Source organism: Pseudopodoces humilis, chromosome 4 (assembly GCF_049639895.1).
Source record: "Pseudopodoces humilis isolate 2021_Gansu_Grassland_sample_001 chromosome 4, ASM4963989v1, whole genome shotgun sequence".
Classification (NCBI taxonomy): domain Eukaryota; kingdom Metazoa; phylum Chordata; class Aves; order Passeriformes; family Paridae; genus Pseudopodoces; species Pseudopodoces humilis.
The window spans coordinates 18,283,602-18,306,338 of record NC_142203.1 but is presented as its reverse complement, the minus strand read 5'-3'; the positions used below and the strand labels follow the sequence as shown (position 1 = coordinate 18,306,338).

The following is a 22,737-nucleotide window of genomic DNA, read 5'->3' as shown; positions in this document are numbered from 1 at the left end:
AGGAAGAGCAAGTGAATTTACCACTGCAGGGCCTGGTCCCTTCACCCTGTTTCTCATCTCCACTCACCTTATTATTCAGTAGCAAAACCAGCCTTTCTCCCACTCTTTTTCCTTCCTGCTGCAAAAGACAATTTTCCTTGCCTAGAGTAATAGCTTGGAAAACAGCTCATTTCAGCCTTGACGTCCACAACATCATCCTGAGAAACAACTATGGGAGAGGGGTTTTTGCAAGTACTATTTGAGAAGACTTCTGGTGTTATTTTTTAAAAAAAAAATATTACTCTCCTCTTTGAAGAAACAGAAAGTGTTACAGTGTTTTAACCAGACTGAACTGCATGGAAGATTTTTATTCCAAAAAAATCTATTTTCTTCCCCAAACTAGATTAATTTGCAAGAGTTGTGATTTGGTTTTTTTGCTATTTTCTCATGATAAAAGATGTTAGAAATACAGTTAAAAACTTAGGCATGTCTTAAGTAACCAATTTTATGTCATTGTGAGTTTTCTTAAACTGCAAGACCTCTCACAAGAATTGCCAATATAAGTAAGTAAAAGTCACTTTCACATGTCTATTTTTTCTTTTTTTTTTTTCCCCACTGGTATCAATAAACCAAATATTTTTTTAAACTTCATTCTCAGTAACATAACACATTCTTATGCAAAGAAAGCAAGATAGAGGATGATGACTTGCCTATGGCAGACTAAAATTAAATTTATTCTCCACTTTCCTGCTGTGTTTCTCTTTCCTCCCACCATTAGTCTGGAGAGTTTGTAGGAAAGATAATCTGCTAGGCATTAGTATAGTGTCAGCACAATGGGGAGTGCAAAGGTCTTTTAATGATAAACCATGTAATGACAAACTTTGCAACACAGCCTTGAGAACGGTAGTGTCAATGCCCTTGGTGCCAAGTTCACTTGTCACTTGACAAGTTGATGTATACAAGTGACTTCAGTCATGAATTCAGAGGACATTCCTGGTGTTATCCTTGACGCACACAATTCTGCCTTTGTGAAGTCTTATCCCAACACTCTCAATAGTGATCCTCTTAGGGTGGGTTCACTATATACTTTGACTTAGGTTGTTGGAGCAGAATGTCATTCTGGGGATGCATTTCCAAGTTAACAAAATCAATTTTTCTCGGCTTTTCATTTTCCAGAGATTGTTTTCTCTTTTTCTGTAGACCAGCTCCATTGAATGAGGCTGCCTGCTTCTGCAAGTTCTGGTGCCTCAGCTAGCACCTATTCTCTATTCCTACACTCTTCTAATGTCCAGTACAGAGGCTGAGAACCGACAAGACAGTCTGACATCTGAAGGTTTTAAAAGTCTTTTCCAACCTACAAATCCTATTGGAAATTAAACTTCTGCAAGTGGTTACAACCCGCAGGTTGGTTGCAGAAGTGAGTTGCCAGGCACTCGAAAGACACTACCAGACACCTTGTCCAACCTCTCACCTCTTCCCAGGGGGAAGCTGGGACTCCAAAACCCACTGGGCATCTCTCCTGTCGTTCGCGCCCCTTGCGCGAGGGAGGACACCTTTCTGGGACGGGGGCATCAGCGGCGGGGGAGGCCGAGGGCTGGGGGCGCACCCCGCACACCGCCCGCCCCCCGCCCGCGGGAAGGCGAAGGGCGCGGCGATGCCTCCCGCCCTCCTTGAGCCGAAACCACTCCCCCTAAAGAAAGTCACCAGGGGGTGGGGAAATGGTGACAGCTCCAGGAAGCCGCCGGCGGCACCGGGAGACAGCGAGGGGAGGCAGCCCTCAGGGTGGCAGCTCCCAGCCCGCTCTCGCCAAACCCGCCGCCGCCGCCATGGGCTCTCCGCAGCGCCCGCCGCTCGCCCACGTCTTCAAGGGGACCTTCGTGCACTCCAGCGCCTCCGCCCCCATGGAGATCCTCCACGGACACCTTCTGGGGGTGGACGATAACGGGACAGTGAGTGGGGGGCTCGGGCGGGGTGTGGCGGGCGGCGGGGGAGATGCCCGGCGGCCCCCCCCGGGGCGCCCCGAGGGGCCGTGGTGCCGGCAGCCGCGCTCTGCCCTGGGTCCGCCCGCGGCGGCTGCGGACCCGAGTCCGCGTCCGGGGGTGGCGAGGGGAAGGGCCGGCCCCGACGGTCTCGGGGGAGAAAGCGGAAAATTTTCGCACTCCTGTCTGTCGGGGCAGGAGCCGCGGAGAAGGGATTTCGCACTTGCGGGAGCTGGTGGTAATCGGGATAGAGCGTCTCCTCGGCACGAGTCTGCAGGAACAGCAGCGTGCCTAGTCCTGGCATTCGTTCAGATTCTCTGTTTTCTTTCAGTTTCACTAGCTGTTTTTTTATTCTCAGGGTATCTAAACAGTGATGGTGAATAATAGCTCTGTACCCACTGCACAACTGTCTAAATGAGGCTTTTTTGTCTTGTCACAAAAAAAAAAAAAAAAAAAAAAAAAAGAAAAGAAAAAAAAGAGAAAACCAAAAAAAGAGTTAGAAAGATGGTGATGCTGGGCATTTCAGTAGTATAAGCCAGGCTTAAAACAAGCATGGCACTTACTGATAATGCAGGAGAGAGTCTGGCAGGGAAGCAATATCGTTCCCTTAACAGTATCACACTTGAAACTGAGTTTCGTAGTGCAGGTTGTGAAAGTAGGCTTGTGATTTCTTGTAGACTCAATAATATATATGAGCACCCTATGTAAAATTCATAAAAGTAATTTTCTTTCCTGTGGCTAAACAGCAGGCTTCAGTGTGTGTCAGGCTTCAGTAACGTTTGAAATCTGTGCAAAGCATATTTTGAGCATTAACAATATTTATTTTTTCTATTCACACGGGTCCATGATGGCCCGTTTCAAGTCAGCCCTTTTATAGCTGTTGAGGAGTCTGGTGCAAGGTGTATCAAAGTCTGTGAGGAGCTGTATTTTGATGAACATGAGGGGAGTAAAATCTTGCATAGTTATGTATTGGCTGGTGTTCTAAAACAATAGATTTGAATGAAAAAAAGGTTTGGCTGGTGTAACTCAGTTGCAGAAGATGGATATTCATACTCCATTCCACTCTCTTTAATGTCAGTTTCTGGAAAAGTGTGTCTACACAGCATCCTTAGGAAATCAAGATTTTTTTAGTGATTTTCCTAAAAAATATGTACATTAGTAAGCTACACCTAGGGATCTGTGCTCTCACTTACTCTCCCTCTTTTAGGGATCAAGGATTCATGGTATACTTTTTTTCCTTCTATAAATGGGCAGATGTTTTCGTTTTGTTTGTTTTTTTAATCCATTAAAACACTGTCTTCCTAAAATAAAATTTCCACCAGAATAGTGTGACAAGTACTCTTATTTTAATCTCTTTTTATTACAAAATCTTGACATTTTAATATTTCAGGGGTTGATAAAGTGATTATCCCATATGCTCTCCTCTCCCTGCTCATAATGTAGCCTCATGCAGAACAACGACTGGAATCACAGAAGAGTTGGCTTTTCAGGAAAGACATAGTGTTTAGAAAATGTGGTTACCTTTATTATTCAAATTTACACCAAAATGCTTCTGTTTTCCTCCCAAATATGTAGATTTAACTAAACAGGTATCCTTTTACCTCATGTTGCTGACTCCATTGTGGAAAAATTTTGTACTGTGTATTAGAGCTTGTATGAACAACTGGTTCTATTTTGCAGTGTGATTCCCCGCATGTCCTCCAAGGGATATAAAATGTCATCTCTCTCCACTTTGCCCCAGATGGAAAGGAAGTTTTATGAATAAAACCATTGCTTTTGTATATAAAAGTCCAAATTATCATCAAGTTAGCACAGTAAGGACCATGTTTAACTGAGTGGTTTGCAGAGTAGTGCACTGTCTCTCTTGAGGAACAGCAAAGAGAAAGACCAGTATTCCTCAGGGTAAAGAAAATATAGGTAAAAAGCATAAGTTGTTATTGAAATGCTGGTGTAATTATCCTAGGTGAGTAGAATATTAAGTAAATAGAAAAAAATAATAACCTAAAAGCCCCTGTGAAAGTCATGAAAAGAGCAAGAGTTGTGGAAAAAGGATTTTAAGAATAAGGTTTGATTTAAGCCATTTGGGAGACTGAGTGTACACAGGTCAGGTGTACAAGGAGGAAGGCATCAGGGTACCAACATCCATCTGGAGTTAATTGCTTAGCCTTTCTCCACAGGCTGGACAGTTCCTTTAGCAGCCATGTCTAGCAAGTGTTCTTGTCTCTCATTTAGCCTCACATTCCAGTTTTGGGAACTAGGCAAACAATAGGCATCATGTGTCTAATTGCAAAAGTCATTTAATAACTGTGGGAACAGGGAGGCAAGAGAGCATATGGGAGGGGAAAGAGGGATAGACCCCTTCTCATGTTCACCTATGAATTTCATAGCCAGAAATAAAGGAAGACAGCCCTGTTGGATCCAAACAAACCATGTTCCTTCAGCCAGAATTGTTCACTTCCTGTTCTCTTGTTAGCAAAATATTTGTGGTGCTTGAAGGCAGCCAGGGTTTGCTGCCTCAGGGCTGATGCACGGTTTAATGCAAGAGCTTTGGGTGTCACTTGGTGTACAAAAGGCCTGAGTCAGCCACAGGGAAATGTTTACCCCTGATATTTGGAGGCTTTAGCCCCATTATATGAGTAACACGTGAGATTCTGTGTTTTGTGATATACCTTTCCCAAAGTACCAGTTATTCTCCTCGACTTCCTTCTTTAAAGCTGAAGCTCTCAGTCTTGCACAGTTCTCTTGACTCGGTAGTGACTCTGCTGTAGAATTTCTTCTTGCTTCTACAGTCCTGAGGTGCAGAACTAATTTAAAGAACTGTGCATCCAGTTGGTTACCTTGAATGCACAAGCAAATACTGAAACAAATATCCAAAGACCTTAAAGCATTCAGATTTAGAAATGCATCCTAAAGCAATGGGGAACAACTCTTGGCTGATTAAGGAATTCCATTGGGAAGTTTGTTTGAAAAAAATGTAGATGTCTTGCTGATTTACCCATAGTCTAACTCAACCATAATACACCAGGTGTCAGGTTTAGAATAGATTTTATGTATCCAGCTTCCTTGAAACATATTTTCTTCATTTTCCCATAATTTAAGTATTTTATTTTTCTGCACCCTAAGAGTACATAACAGCCACTGCTTTTCCATGGCAACGCCTGTTTCCAGAATTTGTCATCTGGTGTTTCATGGGTTTTTTTCCTCTCTTTTTTTTCCCCCTCCCTCTTCACTCTTCTCCCCCCCAGCAGCTCTAACATTGCTCATTCTGCATCCATTTTGACTTCAGTCAAATGAATGACATTTTCTTTATTGCACATCAAATATTTTAGTAGGTCTGTATTCCAAGCCTTCTGCAGTTATACAGTTAATTAAGTTGGATGTATTCCTCTTTGCATGGGGGACAATACTGATTCTCGTGAACTATTAATGGAATACTATAATCTTACAATTTTTGCTAGTGTGGTATTTTTTTATATGACATTATTTAAATATGTTTTCTGACTGAAAATGTAAAACTTCTGTTCTTTAGACAATATAAATCATACCAGCCATGATTAATTTAAAAGACTAGGCAGCCAATAACTTCTTGTCTATAGTTTAGCAGCCTTTACAGTTTAGAAGCTTTGTTTATTTTTGCCTATGGAAAAACCAGAAAATGGTAAATTTCTATGCAAAAGAAACATACACATAAAAAATATCATTAATTAGCAAATAACTGCTAAACAATGCTTTTTTAGTCCTCTTGCTCTTCCTCCCAAGTTTCTTCCTGCTGCAATTTTAGAAGTACTAAGTCTTGCCTTTTTTAATGTGGGTTTTCTTTTCTTTTCAACTGTTGCCCTAGAAACTGCTGTCCTGAGGGTAATACAGGCCCTCAGTGTGGACATCATCCCAGGACCAAAGGGATACTGGTAGCAGGAAGAGTATTCCCTTGAACTTAGGGGCATGAGCTCTTACACCATGGGAGTTAGAAGGCCATGAATTGGTTTCTGTCAGAAGCTGTGGCTAGAGGCAAGAATTTCTCTAAGCTCAGATAGTCAGCCTTTGGCCAGTGGAGACTTCCAAGTCCTCTAAATTGTCAAGTGTTGAGGAAACTTGGATCCCACCTGGAGCCTGTAGTGGGCATTGCAGTTCCTAGGCTCCACAATCTCTGTTTCCTGAGGAGCTGTCATGCCTATTTGTGGATAGACCAGAGAATCAAAGAGTTGAGGATTCAGCTGCTAAGAGTCATGTTGTAGATTAAAATACCACGGAATTTAAAAATAAGTAGGAAATGTGCTAAAATTCTGATTAGGCAACAGCAACTCATCATCAGTAGAATCTATGTTCTCTAGAAGTCAAATGGGGTTGAGTTTGGCTCCAGAATGTCGGGTTTTATTTTGAAATAAGCAAAGATCTCATCATCCTTTTAGCCCATTCTGTAAAATGAAAATATTATCCACATTTTTTCCCTCAATTTCTTTTCTCATCCTAGGCACTGAAAAATATTGAGAAAGCCCAACACAAGCAGAAAATTAGAAAATTAGCTTGATGTCAGTCAGTCATAGGCAAAGCAGGTAATTTGACCCCTCTGGTGGTGAATGCTGCAATTCCTGTGAATATTGCATTCCTGTCAGTCTGTTGTACACCCCCTCAGCAAGTGACTGCATTGCTAGCATGATGTTACCTTAGTGTGTTACAGCACACTAAGGTCTGTGCTGTTCTGCCAAGGTATTATTTGAGAAGGAATTAACTGTTCTATTACAAGGTGGGTGCGGTTAGTCGCTGGATTATGGGGAAGTATTTCAAAATCATACTTGGTAGTCAGGAAGAACAAGTGTCTCAATGCAAACCTAACACCTCCATAGTAAGTGTGTAAAACTGGTCTTAAGATATAACTTGTTTTGTCTTCACATAAAGCTGATGTGGGATGCACGTTTAAAGTACTTAACTATGTTTTCTTTTTTAGATTGCATTTGTGGAACAAGCTGATCAGCTAGAGGAACTGGTGAAGACGTGGGGGTTCAAAACATCTGACATAAGACAACTGAGTAAACAGTATGTGTTTTATTAAAGACTAACTTCAGCAAATGCTGAAGTTTCTTCTTTGAGTGACGTGAAGCAAGTCTTTGGAATACATTTTGACAGGGAGCACATCAAATCCATATGATGCCCATAAATTTAAATGGGAAAATTTCCATTTCAATGCAGTAAGAGCCCTTTACCCAAAGGTGCCTATGTTCTGGATACGATTTGGAGAACAGTCCATGTTCTTTTTGCATTCCTTGGTTTGGGATTGCAGACATGGCTGAATGGTGCCGGCTGATGTATACTGCACAGAACAAAATGCTGCATTTAGCTTTCAGGCATAATCGCTTCTGTGCTTACAGAAGTGCCACTCTTTCTTAAGACTGCATTTTATACCCATTTTGTTAGTAGTGGTCTGTTCTTAACATGAAAGTCTAGATGTAGTAAATGTAGGTAACACTGACACTGCAACTATGAAACTCATTTGCTTGGACTTTGACACATTCCATGATAAAAATGAATATAATTAGAAGTTTTAAACCTTTTAAACACAGAGATTTTGACTTCTCACTATACTGCAGCTGGAACATTTTATTTCTTCTTCATCTACTGAAATCCCCCAACTTTATGGTGAAATGAAAATCTTTTGGACTGTATCTACTAGGCTTTGCATGTAGTAGGATTGTAAACAAATTGTGGCTTAGAATTGAGAGCTGCAGCATCCCTCTAGTAATCAATTGTTCAAAAAATTTTATGCTTTGCTGGAAGGCTAATCATACAATCTTTATGAATAATCAGATGTTTTCTTCACTTGAAATAGCCTGAGGAAAGTGGAAGGTGCAGATGAAGGTACAAGGTGGAAGAATATGGATCAGATTGAGGAAGACTTTTCAGCATTTGTTTTCAGATTGCAAGAAAACAGAAAGAAGGGGAGCTAAAAAGAGACAAAATTCAGTTAATTCAGTAGTCAGGAAGAAGGAAAGAGGAGTGATAGAAATGTTATGCAGTAAGAAGTTTCAGCACAAAACAAAATAGCCATAGCAACTTCCTAGTAATGTTGATGAATTCGTCTGTTTTATTGCATGAACATTACATGACAACATACAGAGTTACATTGTAAATAGGTCTTTCCTGTCAAGATACTGAGCAGAGCTTTTTTCACCGGTGTCTATGTCTGTATTTTTAGACACCGTTCTTCCATTAAGTCCTGAAATTCACTGATTTTATATATCTATATCGACATATAAATAATGTAGAGGAAAACTGGCATATAGAAAGTCACATTTGGTAAATATAATGGCCTGGGAGCTAGAGGCATTCCATCTATATCCATACTAGGAAACAACACTGTGTACAAATCTCTTTTTCAGGTGGATTCTACAGTGGAGTAATTTTAGTTGTGGTGAAGTCTGCTCCCTTTTGTTTGTTGCCATTTAGGGTGGGTCAATATTAGAGATAATTAGATTAATCATGCTCTTACATGGTTTTTCTCACAGTTAGATATATGTATTTTGCTGTGTAAATGGTATTATGAACTGCTTCATACCAAAAGATGGGTATGGGTAGAGGTACAGCAGGAGTTAATAGGCTGATGCTGGAAGACACAGGTTAATTTGTACTCACCATTTATTCTGGTGGATTTTACTGAAGCACACTCTCTAAAACAAAGCTAACTACCAGGGAGAATTTTGAGACATTTTGGATTATTACAATTTTATTTTCTTTCCTTAGTGAATTCTTCATGCCGGGATTGGTTGATACACATATTCACGCGCCTCAGTATTCATTTACTGGTACAAGAGTAGACCTGCCTCTTTTGCAGTGGTTGACTTCCTACACATTCCCAACAGAAGCCAAATACCAGGACAGTGGTTTTGCAGAAGAAGTGTACACCAGAGTTGTTGTAAGTCCTGCAAATGACCTTTACCTACTTGATGACATTCATTTTTGTGTAATATAGGTATGTTTTCAGAAGGTCAGCAGAAAGAGTAGAGAATGTTTTACTGTCATGGAAACCAGATAAAGCCAAGATAGCCACTGTTCTAATTGCTAGCCAAGACTGTCTGTTATTAGTTCCAGTCTTGTTGTGTTGTTGCTGGCAAGAGAGTTCCTTTAATCACAAGGTTAACAATGAACCTTTTATCACCTTTTCTGAATACAATGACCAACATTTAATCTACTCTCAGAATTAGTACAGCTAGCAGCTGCAGACAGGTGCTGCTCCATGCAGCAATAACCAAGTATAGTAAAAAATAAAATAAAATTCAGGGGATGTTCCCTTTTCTGTACAAAAATCCTCTATTATGAACTCCCCATCTGCAAAAGCACATGAAAGAGAAGATACTTTTCATAGAAAAATCTGGGGAGCTCTGAATTAGTAAAGGAAGACGTTGCTGGTGCTGAGGTCCTTATAATGGGAATGCCTTTCACTGCAGGGGCTTTCTATGGAGTCTCTCAATGGTACTGTGGGACAAGAAAAGACTGTGTTTGAGCTAGACTGGTTCTGAGCATTGTAAAATCTTTATGATCCACTGGACAGACAACAAGCAGCTAGGTTGTATTGCAGAGTACTAGTTCTGTCCTATAAATGAAATTTATCCTTTAATATGCGGACTGAAATATCTCCAACAGATTAAATTATTTGGCCAACATAATTTGCCTTGCATTTGTCTATCACAGTGACAGCATCTGTTGCCAACATAATAGCATAATAAATAAGAAATAAATAGTTATACTGTTCTTTGCCACACAAATTTAAAAAGAAATTTGTACCATCTGCCATGGTAAAAACATGAAAGAGCAGCTTGGTCATAAGTTCTAGTGACAAGCACATATGCTTTCAACTGCTTAAAAACAGAGGTGACCTCACCTTCAAACTGTGTGCCCAACACAGTTACAGCACAGGCTGAGTGACACCAGCATGTCTAGAGTCCTCACCCTGGAAGGTGTGTCACAATATCATCTGGAAAAGAGCTGCCAGAGAGAGGTGGAAGTTAGCTGTGGGAGCCTGAACACCAGTTATTTTTGTTGATTTTAGAATTTCAGGTCAAATTCATTTTAGAAATTTAGATAATTCATTTTAGAATGTTTGATTCACATTCCCAATGTGAATCAAAGAGAACAGGGTCAGGAAAATGTCTTCACCTACAGAAGATACAGAATACCAGTCACTCTGCAGTGTTTGGTGGGGCCAGTAATAACCTTCACCTGTTAGAATCAGGACTAAACTTAGATGGAAGCAATGTTTGTTCCTAAGTATCATTGTGCTTTTGAAGTTGTAATGAAAACACAGTGGATTTTTTCAAATCAAGATCCTGTTTCCAGCACTTTCTATACTCAGCAAAAGAAACAATTTAGGTGAAATTTTCCTGCCTTTAACAGGAACCTCCTCTTTGTGCTGATGATTTGGAAACAGAATGTTTTTAATTCAACAATGTTGTTAGGATTTCAGAAGTAGAGGATTATGAATTTTAAAAGCAAGGAAAGACAAGGTAACTTGTGTCAGTAATGAAATAGCTATTTTTGAGACTTTTTTGGAACTCTTAGAGATTTTCATTTGAATATTGTAAGGAAAAGACAGAGCTTGGCTTATCAGATAGTTAGCTCTAGCCCTCCTCCAAACATTGTGCTGGATGTCTCACCTTCTATCTTATTAAAAAAAAAAAAAATTAAAAAAAACTTTTGAAATTACTTGGCAGCCAGAACCAAAATATAGTTTAAGCCTGTATGTTGGATAAGTGGATAACATAGTTTGCATCAGGCCTAAGGACAGGAGAAGCTACACATTTCATAATGAATTAATGTAATTAAAATACCTATTATAATTTATTATTATGTTCCCCAAAAGTAATGTGAAGAGGTGTCAACCTCCATTTCCTTTCAAATGGTGTATCAGGTAAATAATTAGCTCATAGTTTGAGCAGTTGTGCTCAGTTTACTTTTACAGTTAAGTTTGTTATTTTGTATTTGGGATCAACAACAGTTTTTGATACATGAAAACCTGACTTGTTTTTCCAGCTAGATCAGGTTGCTAAAAGAAAACCATCATCTTCCCCAAAAGCCTTGCTTTGCTAACACTAGATAAACAGTCCTTCACCTATGAAGTGAAAATTGAACAGCCTTTCATAACTAGGAAATAACAAAAATGACTAGTTGTATTTCTAAATATAAGCTGGAGTATTTCTAGTTTGGGGGAAAGAATATAGACTGGTTTTTATGGGTTTAGCCATTGCAAAAATTCTGTGAGGAATTCTTTTATTTATTAACCCTCAGACTTAAAACAGCTTTTATGAAATTAAAAATCTATATTTTTACCTTCCCACTTCACTGCAAAATTTCACAATAACTAAATGTTCTTGTAGTTTGAAATGAGACTGCCTGTTCTGTATTTTGGCAGCTTTACTGATTTTTTTCCAGACAGTTGAAACTGATTTCTTTTTTTAGAGACGAACTCTAAAGAATGGCACGACTACAGCTTGCTACTTCGCAACAATTCACACAGACAGTTCTCTTATTCTTGCTGAAATTATAGGTAAGTCTAACAGTGAGTTTTGAAGGATACTGTATGGATCATGTTAGTTGAAGGAAACAATATTTAGGAATTTTAGACTAGCCAGGAATCTGTCTTTATGCTAATGTGTTTTTTATTCATTGTACCTGTCACACTGTGTCCCCAAACCCCACCTGTTACCCATTTTCATTTAAGTACCTCTGTTGTACTGTTGCAACTCGTCTCTTCACTCCCAAATCTGCTGCTGGCTGAGCTTGAATTAGGTCTGCTGGACTTGTTCTCCAGCTGCAGCTCTCTGCTCTTTCTAACCTTTTGTCATTTGAGTTTTAAAAGAACTGAATGACAGGAGACCCAGTCAGTACATTAATTTCCTGGTACTCTGAGGTTTCAGCTGATAATCAATGTCAAAAATCTTCACACACCCTCAAAAATCAGAGAAGTGGAAGCTGCATCAGAATCTTATCCTTCCCTTCTGTTCACAGTTGCAAATGCCTGCTGTTTGAAAATGTTGTAGTTCTTGCAGGATTTCTCAAGGCTCAGACAGCTCATAAAGCAAAGAAATTTAATAAGAACCTCAGATTTCATCAAAAATTACCTAGTCTTTCTGATTTAGTAGGAATTTTTTAAAACTTTTACAATAAACAACCCAAATAATAAAAGTGGACAAAGAGATCTGATTTAGAAACACATTTGACAGCCTAGAATTGGGTATCATACACGTTTTACATATGAGTTCTGATTTATTCATCTAGCATGGGTAAATCTCAGCAAAGAAGCTAGAATAGATCTGGAAAATTCTCCCTCTAACGGCATGTGGGGGACCTGTTAGCAATTTTGCTCCTTTTCCTTAAGGAGAGATGGTTTGCTGAGATCTTTGTGCCTTCTCTCATCTCCAGGCAGTCATCTACTACAGCTACTGTACTTTGATGCTTGTGTTTCTCATCCACTGTGTCACAGCTGTCTATCATTAAAAATTCTGGTTGTGGTTAAACTACAGTAATCTAGCTCTCATTTATAAAGTTGGGTCTTAATGTTAAATGTCCTGTTTAAGTGTTGTTTGTTTCCTTATTTCCTCTTTTCTTTTTTTACTTAAAAGTCACGTGAATGGTCTTAGCTTAGAGACAAGACAAGAGCATAAATTCTGGTCATCTTAAATGAAGGTGGGTGGGGTGGACTTAGTTTTTTTATTTCAGTTCAAGCTTTGGTAATGGGTTCTGAGAACCAGTGATTCTGAGATTTATATTCTAATGCATCTCAACAGATAAATTTGGTCAACGAGCATTTGTTGGAAAAGTCTGCATGGACATGAATGAGAGTGTGCCACAATACAGAGAGATTACTGCTGACTCTGTCCAAGAGACAGAAAGGTAAAATGATAAAATTGATGGCATAACCTTTTAAAATAAGATTTTTCATACATCTGAAAAGTGAATCTCTCTAAGAGCTTAAAGGTGTGAATTTATTAGCAAAGGATTTTTTCTTACTAAAGTACTATCCTCTGCAGTCCTGGCAATTCCTGCACATACAGCTGCTGCACAGCCCAAGAAGCATCTCTCTGGCTTTTCCAAAGAGAGGGAGAAACCACAGATCCAGGGTTTGAGAGGATATGTGTGTTTTCTGCTGCCTCTTTTCCTTCTCACAACTTTGTGTATGGAGGTCAAGGGACCATATATGATGGTGAGGTGGTAGCCAGTTCCTTTGTACTCATTAACTTCTAAGCTATTTCCTTCCACCATTTAGGCTAAAGCTTTATTCATCTATACCAGTCAAACTACTCCAACATGCAGCCAAGAGAATGAAGGAGAATCAAATGAATGCAATATTTGTAGTGGAGAAGAACCAAGACTGGAGTATGGCAGCTTACTGTCATATGTTTTTCTTATGTTTCACACCCATGCTCAGAAAACAGTTAAGCAGATATACAGCTCTTCTTATTTATTTATTTACTTATAAAAAACTATTTATTTACTTATACAAATGTTTCAAATGTCATGCTGAAAGAGAAAACCCTAAAGAGGGATATAAACATCTTATCACACTTGTGTGAGGTTGCTCCCTTGTTTTTACGAACCATGCTAAAGGCATGACAATGAAAGTTAGAAATGGTCATGTATTTCTAATGGTGTTTATATTTAATGACATTTTTAAAACATGTACTATTAGTTACCTTCACTCTTCCAGCATTTTTTTCCCCTGTGTAAACCCCCAGTTTCCATAATATGGCACAAGTCCTGCCATATGGGCCTGAAAGAAACAGAACTTCCAGTTATGATAGTTTTAAAAGCTTCAGAAGGATCTAAATAACTTTATTTTAAATACCTATCTTGTACCTCCAACTCATTCCTTTTTGGTTCTGCAATAAAAAATGTTTCTCAGCTTTGGGTGAGAGGTTGTCACAAGTACTCCATAGCTGTCTAGGGAAGAAAGCTGTGTGCTTCTTGGCATGGATCTGGAGTACTTACCTGAATCACAGCAATACAATTGCAGAACGATGAAGAGGTGTTTAATTAAGAGGGCAACATGTTAGTTGGTTTTTTTTTTTTAGTTTGCTTTTTTAAGAATCTAAGAAACGTGATGTCACACTGTCAGAAAATGGACTACACTCATTTAACTTATTTAGAGTTAATATCCAGAAATATTTGTATTGCATGAATGGAAATAAGACAATTCCAATTTCTTCATATATTAAATTTAAATTTGTCAAAGATCTGAATCTACCATTCTTTATCAAAGAGGATTTAATGAAAAAGTTAGGGAATTGAAGTCTAGAGTACCATATATGGCACTATTAGTCATAGTCAGCTGCAAAGGTGAGAACCTCTGTTCAAGTCAGTTCTACTACAGAAGACTGTGATTTGAAGCTGAGCTTCTTTCCTCATAGAGAAGTACATAAGCCAACAATGTGTATTTTTGCAAAACATATTTCACCACATTTCATCAGTTTTGAAACAGCTCACACTGTTCAAAGAAAGTGAGAAAGAAGGAAAACAGCCATATTGAAATTTTGTGTTGTCACCTGGGCATTATTTTTCTGTTAGAGCTTCTGTTCAAGCCAGTATTTTATTATATCAGGTTAATCAGTAAGAGGAGAGACAGCTACTAGATGATAGCTAATTCACCTTGCATTTTGGATCTCAAAGGTATAGACAGTGGTGGGCTCAAACTCCTTTGGGCTTTGCAGAAGTCAAAACTGGGTCTCTCACTTCCATCTGGTGATCTAGCATGAGCTACAGGGCTGTGAATGTAGCCTCTAGCGTAATTTTCTTTTCCTTCTGAAGACATTTGGTAAAGTTTATACAATATGTGATCAAAATGACAGTTTTCTTACTATGAACTATGACATAAAAATTCACAGATATAGTGGTTTAGATTTGCCAATTTGAGTTTCCCGGCCAGTGCATCAAATAATGTGGTGGGTTTGGTGCTGGCTAAAATTGCCAGTACACCTACTAGAATTACTCATTTCCATCTGTGATATATGAATTAGGAGGAGGGCAAAACAGGTTCAAAACTTTAAAAAAGTTATGAAAAAGGTATGAAAAAACCCCTTTATTAACAGAACTAAAAGAATAAGAAGAATCAGAATAAACACCTTCAGAACACTTTACCTCCCTGTGCCCGACTTCTTTTCTTCCCCAACTGACAACATAGGGACAAGATCTGTCTTGTTTTAAATCAGTTACTACTTCTACAATAGTCTTTCATCAGTTCTTGTAGGGAGAGGAGTTTTCTCCTGCCATGCCATGGAGAATTCTCCACAAGAAACAGCTCTTTTGTGGCCCTTCAGTTCCACGATATAGCAGCTGCCCACGAAAAAATCTGCAATTGTGAAGCTCCTCCCATTTTCACAGCCTTCCCACAGCTGAGTTCATGGGCCATGTCAACTATTACTGTTGTAAGGGTGAGCTGTTCAAAAGCAAAAGTTCTCTTCATCTATCTTTACAATCATCTTTATCTCTGGGAAGAGAGGTCTTCTTCTTCTCTCTGTGGGGGCAAGGGGTCTTCATCACTCTCATCTCTCTCTGTTCAAGTTTGTCATGGGATCAAAACTCCTCAGCCTCCACTTTGTTTTTTCATCATGGATGCATCTGCTCACATCTACAGTTTGAACACTCCATCTCCCCATACGTTCTCATGAATTAAAGGGAATATTTTAGTGTATCATAATCCATCTCTGTGGCCTTACCAAAAGAACTTTCAGCCTCCATACTAGGGAATCTCCTCATTCTCCTTCCGTCTGGGACTTGACTCCTTCTTTACTGACCTTGGTGTCTTCATATTGTTTTCTACCTGTCGTCACTCTGTTATTTTCTCTCCCTGGAGAGGATTAAGGTCTGCAGGTCTCATCTGTGAAAGGGTTAATATCTTGTCCAGACCTGCAGATGGTCATGGGCAGTGGCCGCAGCAGTCACGGCGACGGATTTCAGGCTGCGCTGGGCCCCTCCCTCTGACTGGCACTCGCTGTGGGGACGCCGCAGGGGAGGGAGCCTGGCCCGGCCTGCAGCCGCTCCTGGGGCTCAATGGACCCAGCTCGGCACGGCCGATGACGGGGAGAGGGCTGTGTGAGCAAGGTGTTAGCAGCTGTGAACTGGCCCAGCTTTGGCCCGGGTCCCGCGGTCTCCCGTCCCCACCCTGCCGGTGCTGAGGCCCGGCCCCGCCAGGCCGCGCAGGCTGCGGTGGAGCATGGCCGGCCACACCAGAGCTCACTTACCTTTCAAGGCTGGAAGCAAGCGACAGAGTTCCCGGGCTTGTCTGTTTTTAAAATGTGGAATTCACAGAGGTGGAATGCTTCTAAATGGTTTAATAGGTTGTCAATTCTCAGAGCTAGCCAGATACTGGATTTTTCGAGGCACAGAGGAAGCTCTTAGCATCTCTCAGGGAAATAATTTCCATGGGTGGTTTCTTTTCTCCTTACTCCTCCTCTTATCAATTAATGGGAAACCAGCACAAGAGATCCTGTCCAGAAAGCATTTCAAACTGTCTTTCGGAGGTCACTTACATACACTGAACAAATGCGCATTCAAAGAATTTCCTCCTTTCAAAGTAGGAGGAAGTTTCGTTTGGCGATCTGCATCGATCTGCATCTAGCAAGTGTCTGCTTGCGGTTTTTTGTAGAGGTCTGAGGTAGCATTTTATTTAACAAAGTAAGTCTTTATTTTCTGGAAGGTATATCATCTGTATGCTAACACTAATATAAGCATTTCCAAAAAATCAAGGGTTCTTTAAGTGAATGAGGACATATGCACCCTAATGTAAGATATAAAATATTGCTGCATCTTCTAATACTTGGATTTGAAAAGGTTTAAACACTGCAATTTGAATTCATGGACAAAGTTTGCCTTGTTTTTTCTTTCTTCAATATTGCAGCTGTAGGTTATAATTTTGTTTTCAATTCATTCAATGTAGCATGTATTTGGTTTTCAGGGAGAACTCAGAATAATTACTGCTTGTCTAATGCTAAGTATTTAGATGAAAAAACTTTCATTAGTCTGCGTGTTCAGAGTCAAATTCAAAACTAGCATAATTCGGTGTCATTATCCTGACTTCATTGTGTTCCCTCTTTTTATTTCATCTGAAAATCTGGCTCAAGGTTCTGTAAAAAAATTGATCTGTCTGAAATGTTTAACAGGGTGTCCAAGTATATATTTTTTGTATTTTTCATAATCTATAACATAGAGGACAGATTTATAGCAACTTTATTTCTACCCTTTTCCAGGTTTGTTAAAGAGCTACTAGAAAAGAAAGTAAGTAGTGCTCTTTTTTGAATTCACTTCTGTATTCAGAAGATGCTGTGTGAACACATGAAATAAATAATCCTGCTATCCAAATCTGTTGTCTTAGTGAAAGATCAATAAATATATATCTTTCTGTGTAGTAGACAGATACCATTCTGAAAAATGTTCTGCTCGTCATGTTGAGAAATGTACACTTGTAATAGCATAAAATCAGTTTTCTGTGCTCAGAGCAGAGCAATGTCTCGTGCATTTCTCTATCAAGTTTGAAATACCTGGATTCCTAGAGAGGACAATCTCTAGTTTAAGAAAGGTGGAATTTGGTTCATCACTCTGTGGAATATAAGTAGACAGACTAATTGAAGGAATCCTCACCAGCAGAAATCATTGCTTTTTTAAGTAAAGTAAGTAAAGTTACTAATCCACTATGAAATCAATGTTTTAGGTCAGTGCATGCCTTATAGTGTGTTTCTAAAGAAATTCATGCTTACTCTTCTGTGGTAAAGATAGAAGTTTACACTCCAGTATTATACACAGTAGTACTTTTCTTATCAGCCTTTAGTTTTCAATGGCTTCTTCTGACATCCCATCTCAAAATGTTCAGGAGCAGTTGCCTGGATTTTAATGCCTGAATGGTATGTATCACTAGAGTGATGCCCAAACTCTTACTAGAGTAAGTTGGCTAATTTGCAAAGACCCAAGCTCCTTTTTTTCTGGGACATAATACAAGGAACTGGAGTCCAAGTTATCACTTACTTGCTTGTGCAAAACTCTTGCCTCTGACTGATGACAGAAACTGTAATCCTGTTGACAACTTCCTTAGGAAAATTTTAATCTAGAGTTGCGAGGTGTAAACCTCTGTAGTTCTTGGTGTCTTCCCCACTGTTTCCTACTCTATAACATATCTGGTTATACCACTATTCCTTCTGTCTAGGGAGTTCAGGGCTTTGTTGCTGTTATAAGTAGAGAAGATTGAACAAGAAAATGGCTTTGGTTTTACAGAAGCTTGCAGTTTTGCATCATTATATCTTCAATGGTCACAGAAGTGGGACTGGAAAATATCTGGTCGTTCAACTGACTTATTTCTCATCATCCATGTAGGCTGTAAGCAAATATGAGAAAGAATCCAGTGCTGCTGAAGACTGGTAAAATTTCAATGACTTGATGACAGTTCTAATGAAAACAAACTCTTTAATAAAGTTCATTAAAATTGTTGTAAGAAACCCACACTTTCATTCTCTGTTTCTGCAATGAAATGTCTAATGAGAGCAAGGAAATTACAGCTAAATTTGAGTTGGCAAGGATGCAGTAAGCAGCAAGCAATGAAGACAAAATGTAATTGCCATGTAGCTGCTAGTCTTACTTACGGTTTCTGAAAAATATATGTAGAATACAAACTCCATCTTCTATTATTTTCAGTATCCCAGAGTACAGCCTATAATAACCCCCCGCTTTGGCCCCTCCTGCACAGAGGACTTGCTGAATGCCCTTGGGGATTTAGCACAAACCCACGATCTCCGTGTGCAGGTAAGCTCTGAGAGCTCTGTGTGCCATTTAAATGGCATGGACAGACAGCATGCTGACCATCTAAAGATGCCTTTGGGAGGAGATAAACATCTGATGCCCTGGTCTCAGCATCCACTCTGTTGTAGGCTTGTTCTCTCTTTTTACCTCACAATCACATTGTGTGTTATTTTATCTATTATTTTAACATCTTCCAAAAACTGGGAGTGGGGCCATTGTGTTGCCACACTACTGGGATGTACTCATGTACCATCTCATATCACTTGTAAAAGAACAAATGGAGATACTTCTTTAGGTCCTGTGAAAACTTCTTTGGGTCTGAGGAAAAAAGAAATGCAAGGACTAGATCTAACTGTAGGCTTTACAAACGCTGTTTTTTCTGAATGTATGTTTAACATCAGGAGATTGCCCAGATTGTAATGTCAGGTTCAATGCTGTTTAAAGGACTCTATGCATTTTCTTGTTGCAGAGTCACATAAGTGAGAATGAAGAGGAAGTCAAACTTGTGGAGAACATGTTTCCTGCCTACCAGAATTACACTGAACTGTATGATAAAAACAAGCTGCTAACCAGCAAGGTAGCCACATTAAAAACTTCCCCAACATAACTTGCATTAATCCATGTAGAAAATATGATGGTTTTCTGTACTTACCTGAAAAATCTGTATTGTTCTGTCAAGGTCTGTGACGTCTGGGAAAAAGTAAATTTGTTTTATGTTCTCTGTTGAGGTGTTGGATCTTAAACAAGCCCACACTGTTACTAAGTATTTTAGAGGGGGTGAAAAATAAACATATTTTTATGCTTCCTGATTAATTTTCCAAAGGCTCCAAAAAGAATTAGTGCAGTGGGATTAGAAGGAAGCTAGGTAAAGCTGGTTTTGTATGAATTGGTAATTCTTGGATAGTACCTAGTTGTCCTTATATTGCAAGATACTGTCCAGTTTTTCCACAATGGCTTGCCTGAGGATTTCTTCTGTGGTGTTACATTACAACCAAATTAATTTTCTTCCTATGGAGAAGCAGCCCTCCCCGCTTAATTCTGATCATCAACCTTGCTTGCAGACCGGTGGACTTTATCGCTCTGACTATCCAAAAGCACTCTCATCTCATTTTACCAGCTGATTTTACCAGTCTTTGAGAGGCATAATATCCTGAAGAATTGAAATTCTGTACAGCTTTATGCTGTTGAGATAAATGTGATATACCTGCCCACTGCCATTACAGGTTGGAGAGCCAGGGCACACCTAACTAGATAGTGGACTGCCCATGCAAAAGTGAATATGAACAAACCAACTACAGTCAGAGTACTTAGACATCAGTCAAGTTCATTAAAAAATATGGGAGAGAATTTTCAGATGCACAAGGAGAAGCTGGAAACTCCCTGGGAATTAGCTCTTGCACTCCCATTTCTGTGTTTGAAGTCGTACCCCAGTAAATGACTTGCTTATTCTTCTTTTTGCATGAGAAATCAATACAGACTAGAGAAGTACGTAGACAGTACTAACCTTTTTTTCCTCACATGGTCTTTTGCATGCTGATTTGATGTTCTGAGTGAGTGTTCTAAAGAGCATGTTTGTGCTGCAAAAGCACTGGTCTTAATTCTGTGACTTGTATGCACACAAGTGAAAATGGTAATGAAAAGTCATGATTACAGGTGCCTGCTGGAGTCAGGCTCCTGGGTATTTGGAAAGCATTCTATTAAACACAAGCATAGCAGTAGAACCTCAGATATTGTCTCCCCATCCACTCAAACTAAGACACCAAATCAATTTTTTTTAAAGTGTTTTAAAAGCAGGGTTTTTTTTGAGCTGTTGCTGAAATGTTTCTTTTTAATAACAGTATGGATTGGCAGTGATACGCTTCAAGTAGCTACCATATGTAGGTCCTTATCTGAAGACGTGGCTATTCTCCTTGAGTTTTCAGCTACATTGAACTTGACGAGTAGAGATGGGAGAGGCACAATGTTATTAGGAGATGCTCAGTGAAAGCAGTCTCTGTGCAGTACTCAATTTTATGTGCAGATTGCTAGATCTAACAGAACTCTTGCTCTTCTCTTTCAGTGGGGCATTTGGCATATGAGGTAATGCCAATTAGATTTGTATGGGAATAATTGGTTTATGCACTATTAAATTATCCTATCCTATACTTTTATGTTTTTCTTGTGAACTTATTTTTAATGGCAGTTATGTAGGATAAGAAATAAATGTAGTTTATCAGTTGCATTAAAAATTAGATTATTTTACTTAAAGAATTTTTAATCTCTTTCTCTCTCCCTGGTGCAAACCTTTAGAGACCCAATAGGAAACATTACATACATCTTCCATTTTATCTGATTATTCCTAGATCCAGTAGTTAATTTCTGTGTTAGCTACAAAATATAAATTGTAAGCTTGCTATGGCACTGGGACAATTGGGAAGTTCTCGCTTTTGTCTTTGGTCACTGCAAATCACTGCAAGAGTAGGCACCTTAAATTTTAAAAATGCAAAAAAGCTGAAAGAATGATATGTCAGGCACACTGACAAACTAATCAGTTTTTTTCCTTGTAAGTTTAAGAGCTTCCTTCAAGAAGTGCATTAATTTCACTAGATGGTAACATGTTCTTTTTGGCTATTTAAAGCCATGCAACAAACCTCACAGCCACGGAAGTAAATGAAATACTGAGTAAATTGGTGATTCTCGTTTTCTTTAGACAGTGATGGCTCATGCCTGTCATCTTTCTGAAGAAGAGCTGAAACTTTTTAGTCTTCGTGGAGCTGCAATTTCACATTGCCCCAATTCTAACTTTTCGTAAGTTAAAAAAAAAAGAAAATAGGAGTGGTGTATAACTAAATAAAGCTGTTGTTTGTGTAGTACCCTGAGTCAATACTACCATTGCAAAGCTATTTATATGATACCTCATTACATCATAAATTATATTGGATTGAAGATGACCATTCATCATCCACTTCTGCACAGCGTGCTCTGGACTGATTTGTGGTCTTTCAGTTTAGTTATTGCATCTGTAACCATGTATATACATATTTATTTTCTAAAAATTTGTTTCTTTTGACTGTTCTGTCAGTAGTAGATTCAAGGCATCTCCCTTCCCCCTGAAGTGTGCTTATGTTTTGAGGGAATAGACTATAGTCTTCTTTTTATTAAGCAGACATGAGATACTGCATGTATCCAGCCAGAATAAATAATAAAACAAATCTTGTCTTTGTCATAAAATGACTCTACAGCCCTGCTTTTCCTGAACTTTTTCTGCATGTACCCCACAGAACACATTTCTTCTTCCAATCTAGGTTGCGCAGTGGTGTCTTAAATGTGCGAAAGGTTCTCGAACACAATGTGAAGCTTGGTCTTGGCACAGGTTAGTAGTTTGCTGTGAAGATGGTTTATTCTGGAAACCATTAGGAGATACAAAAACATTCACCTTTTAACATTTAAAAGTCAGCATATCTTCAACTTTTGGTCCTCATTTGTTTTCTCCACTGCAGTAAGGAGGTCTAGACTACTGAAATCTAGGGTTGGTCCAAAACTGTTATAAATGAAAACAAGAAATTAATGAATAGTTTTGCTGTTGTGAGCTTAAAAAGGGCTTGAACAATAACCTTTTAGGCTTCTGCTTTTGTGTTGTGTTCTATTCACCTGACTGTGTGTGACAGCACCTTTATTGGGAATTTATGCCTCCAGAGACATTGCTTAGCAGGAGAACTTGTTGGATTTACCACATATGTCTTTCACAAGTTTGAATTAAAGCTTATAGAAATTTAACATAGAGAATTATACCCAAAGCTTGTTTCTAAGAGTCTGATCCCTTCTAGATGTTGCTGGTGGATATTCAGCTTCTATGCTTGATGCTATAAGGAAAACAATGATGGCATCTAATAGCCTTCAGATCAATAAAGTGAATGAAACAGGACTAACTCTTGAAGAAGCTTTTCAGCTGGCCACTCTGGGAGGAAGCCAAGGTAAGAAGAAGATTATTTGGTGTGCACACAGAGGGCTACAACTCTTTTTGATTATA

General features: G+C 39.1%; 1 protein-coding gene across 1 annotated transcript in view; it reads left to right on the top strand.

Moving 5' to 3' along the window:
• The first annotated feature begins 1,700 nt into the window (after nucleotides 1–1,700).
• Nucleotides 1,701–22,737, top strand: part of GDA (guanine deaminase) — a 31,471-nt gene continuing 10,434 nt past the window's right edge. The window contains exons 1-11 of the mRNA XM_005530360.3: nucleotides 1,701–1,928; nucleotides 6,904–6,992; nucleotides 8,694–8,865; nucleotides 11,406–11,493; nucleotides 12,734–12,839; nucleotides 17,189–17,216; nucleotides 18,624–18,731; nucleotides 19,198–19,305; nucleotides 21,418–21,515; nucleotides 22,013–22,080; nucleotides 22,535–22,681. Of these exons, the coding sequence (XP_005530417.1) occupies nucleotides 1,806–1,928; nucleotides 6,904–6,992; nucleotides 8,694–8,865; nucleotides 11,406–11,493; nucleotides 12,734–12,839; nucleotides 17,189–17,216; nucleotides 18,624–18,731; nucleotides 19,198–19,305; nucleotides 21,418–21,515; nucleotides 22,013–22,080; nucleotides 22,535–22,681 (1,135 nt within the window). The 5' untranslated portion in view covers nucleotides 1,701–1,805. The remainder of the gene's footprint in view (nucleotides 1,929–6,903; nucleotides 6,993–8,693; nucleotides 8,866–11,405; nucleotides 11,494–12,733; nucleotides 12,840–17,188; nucleotides 17,217–18,623; nucleotides 18,732–19,197; nucleotides 19,306–21,417; nucleotides 21,516–22,012; nucleotides 22,081–22,534; nucleotides 22,682–22,737) is intronic.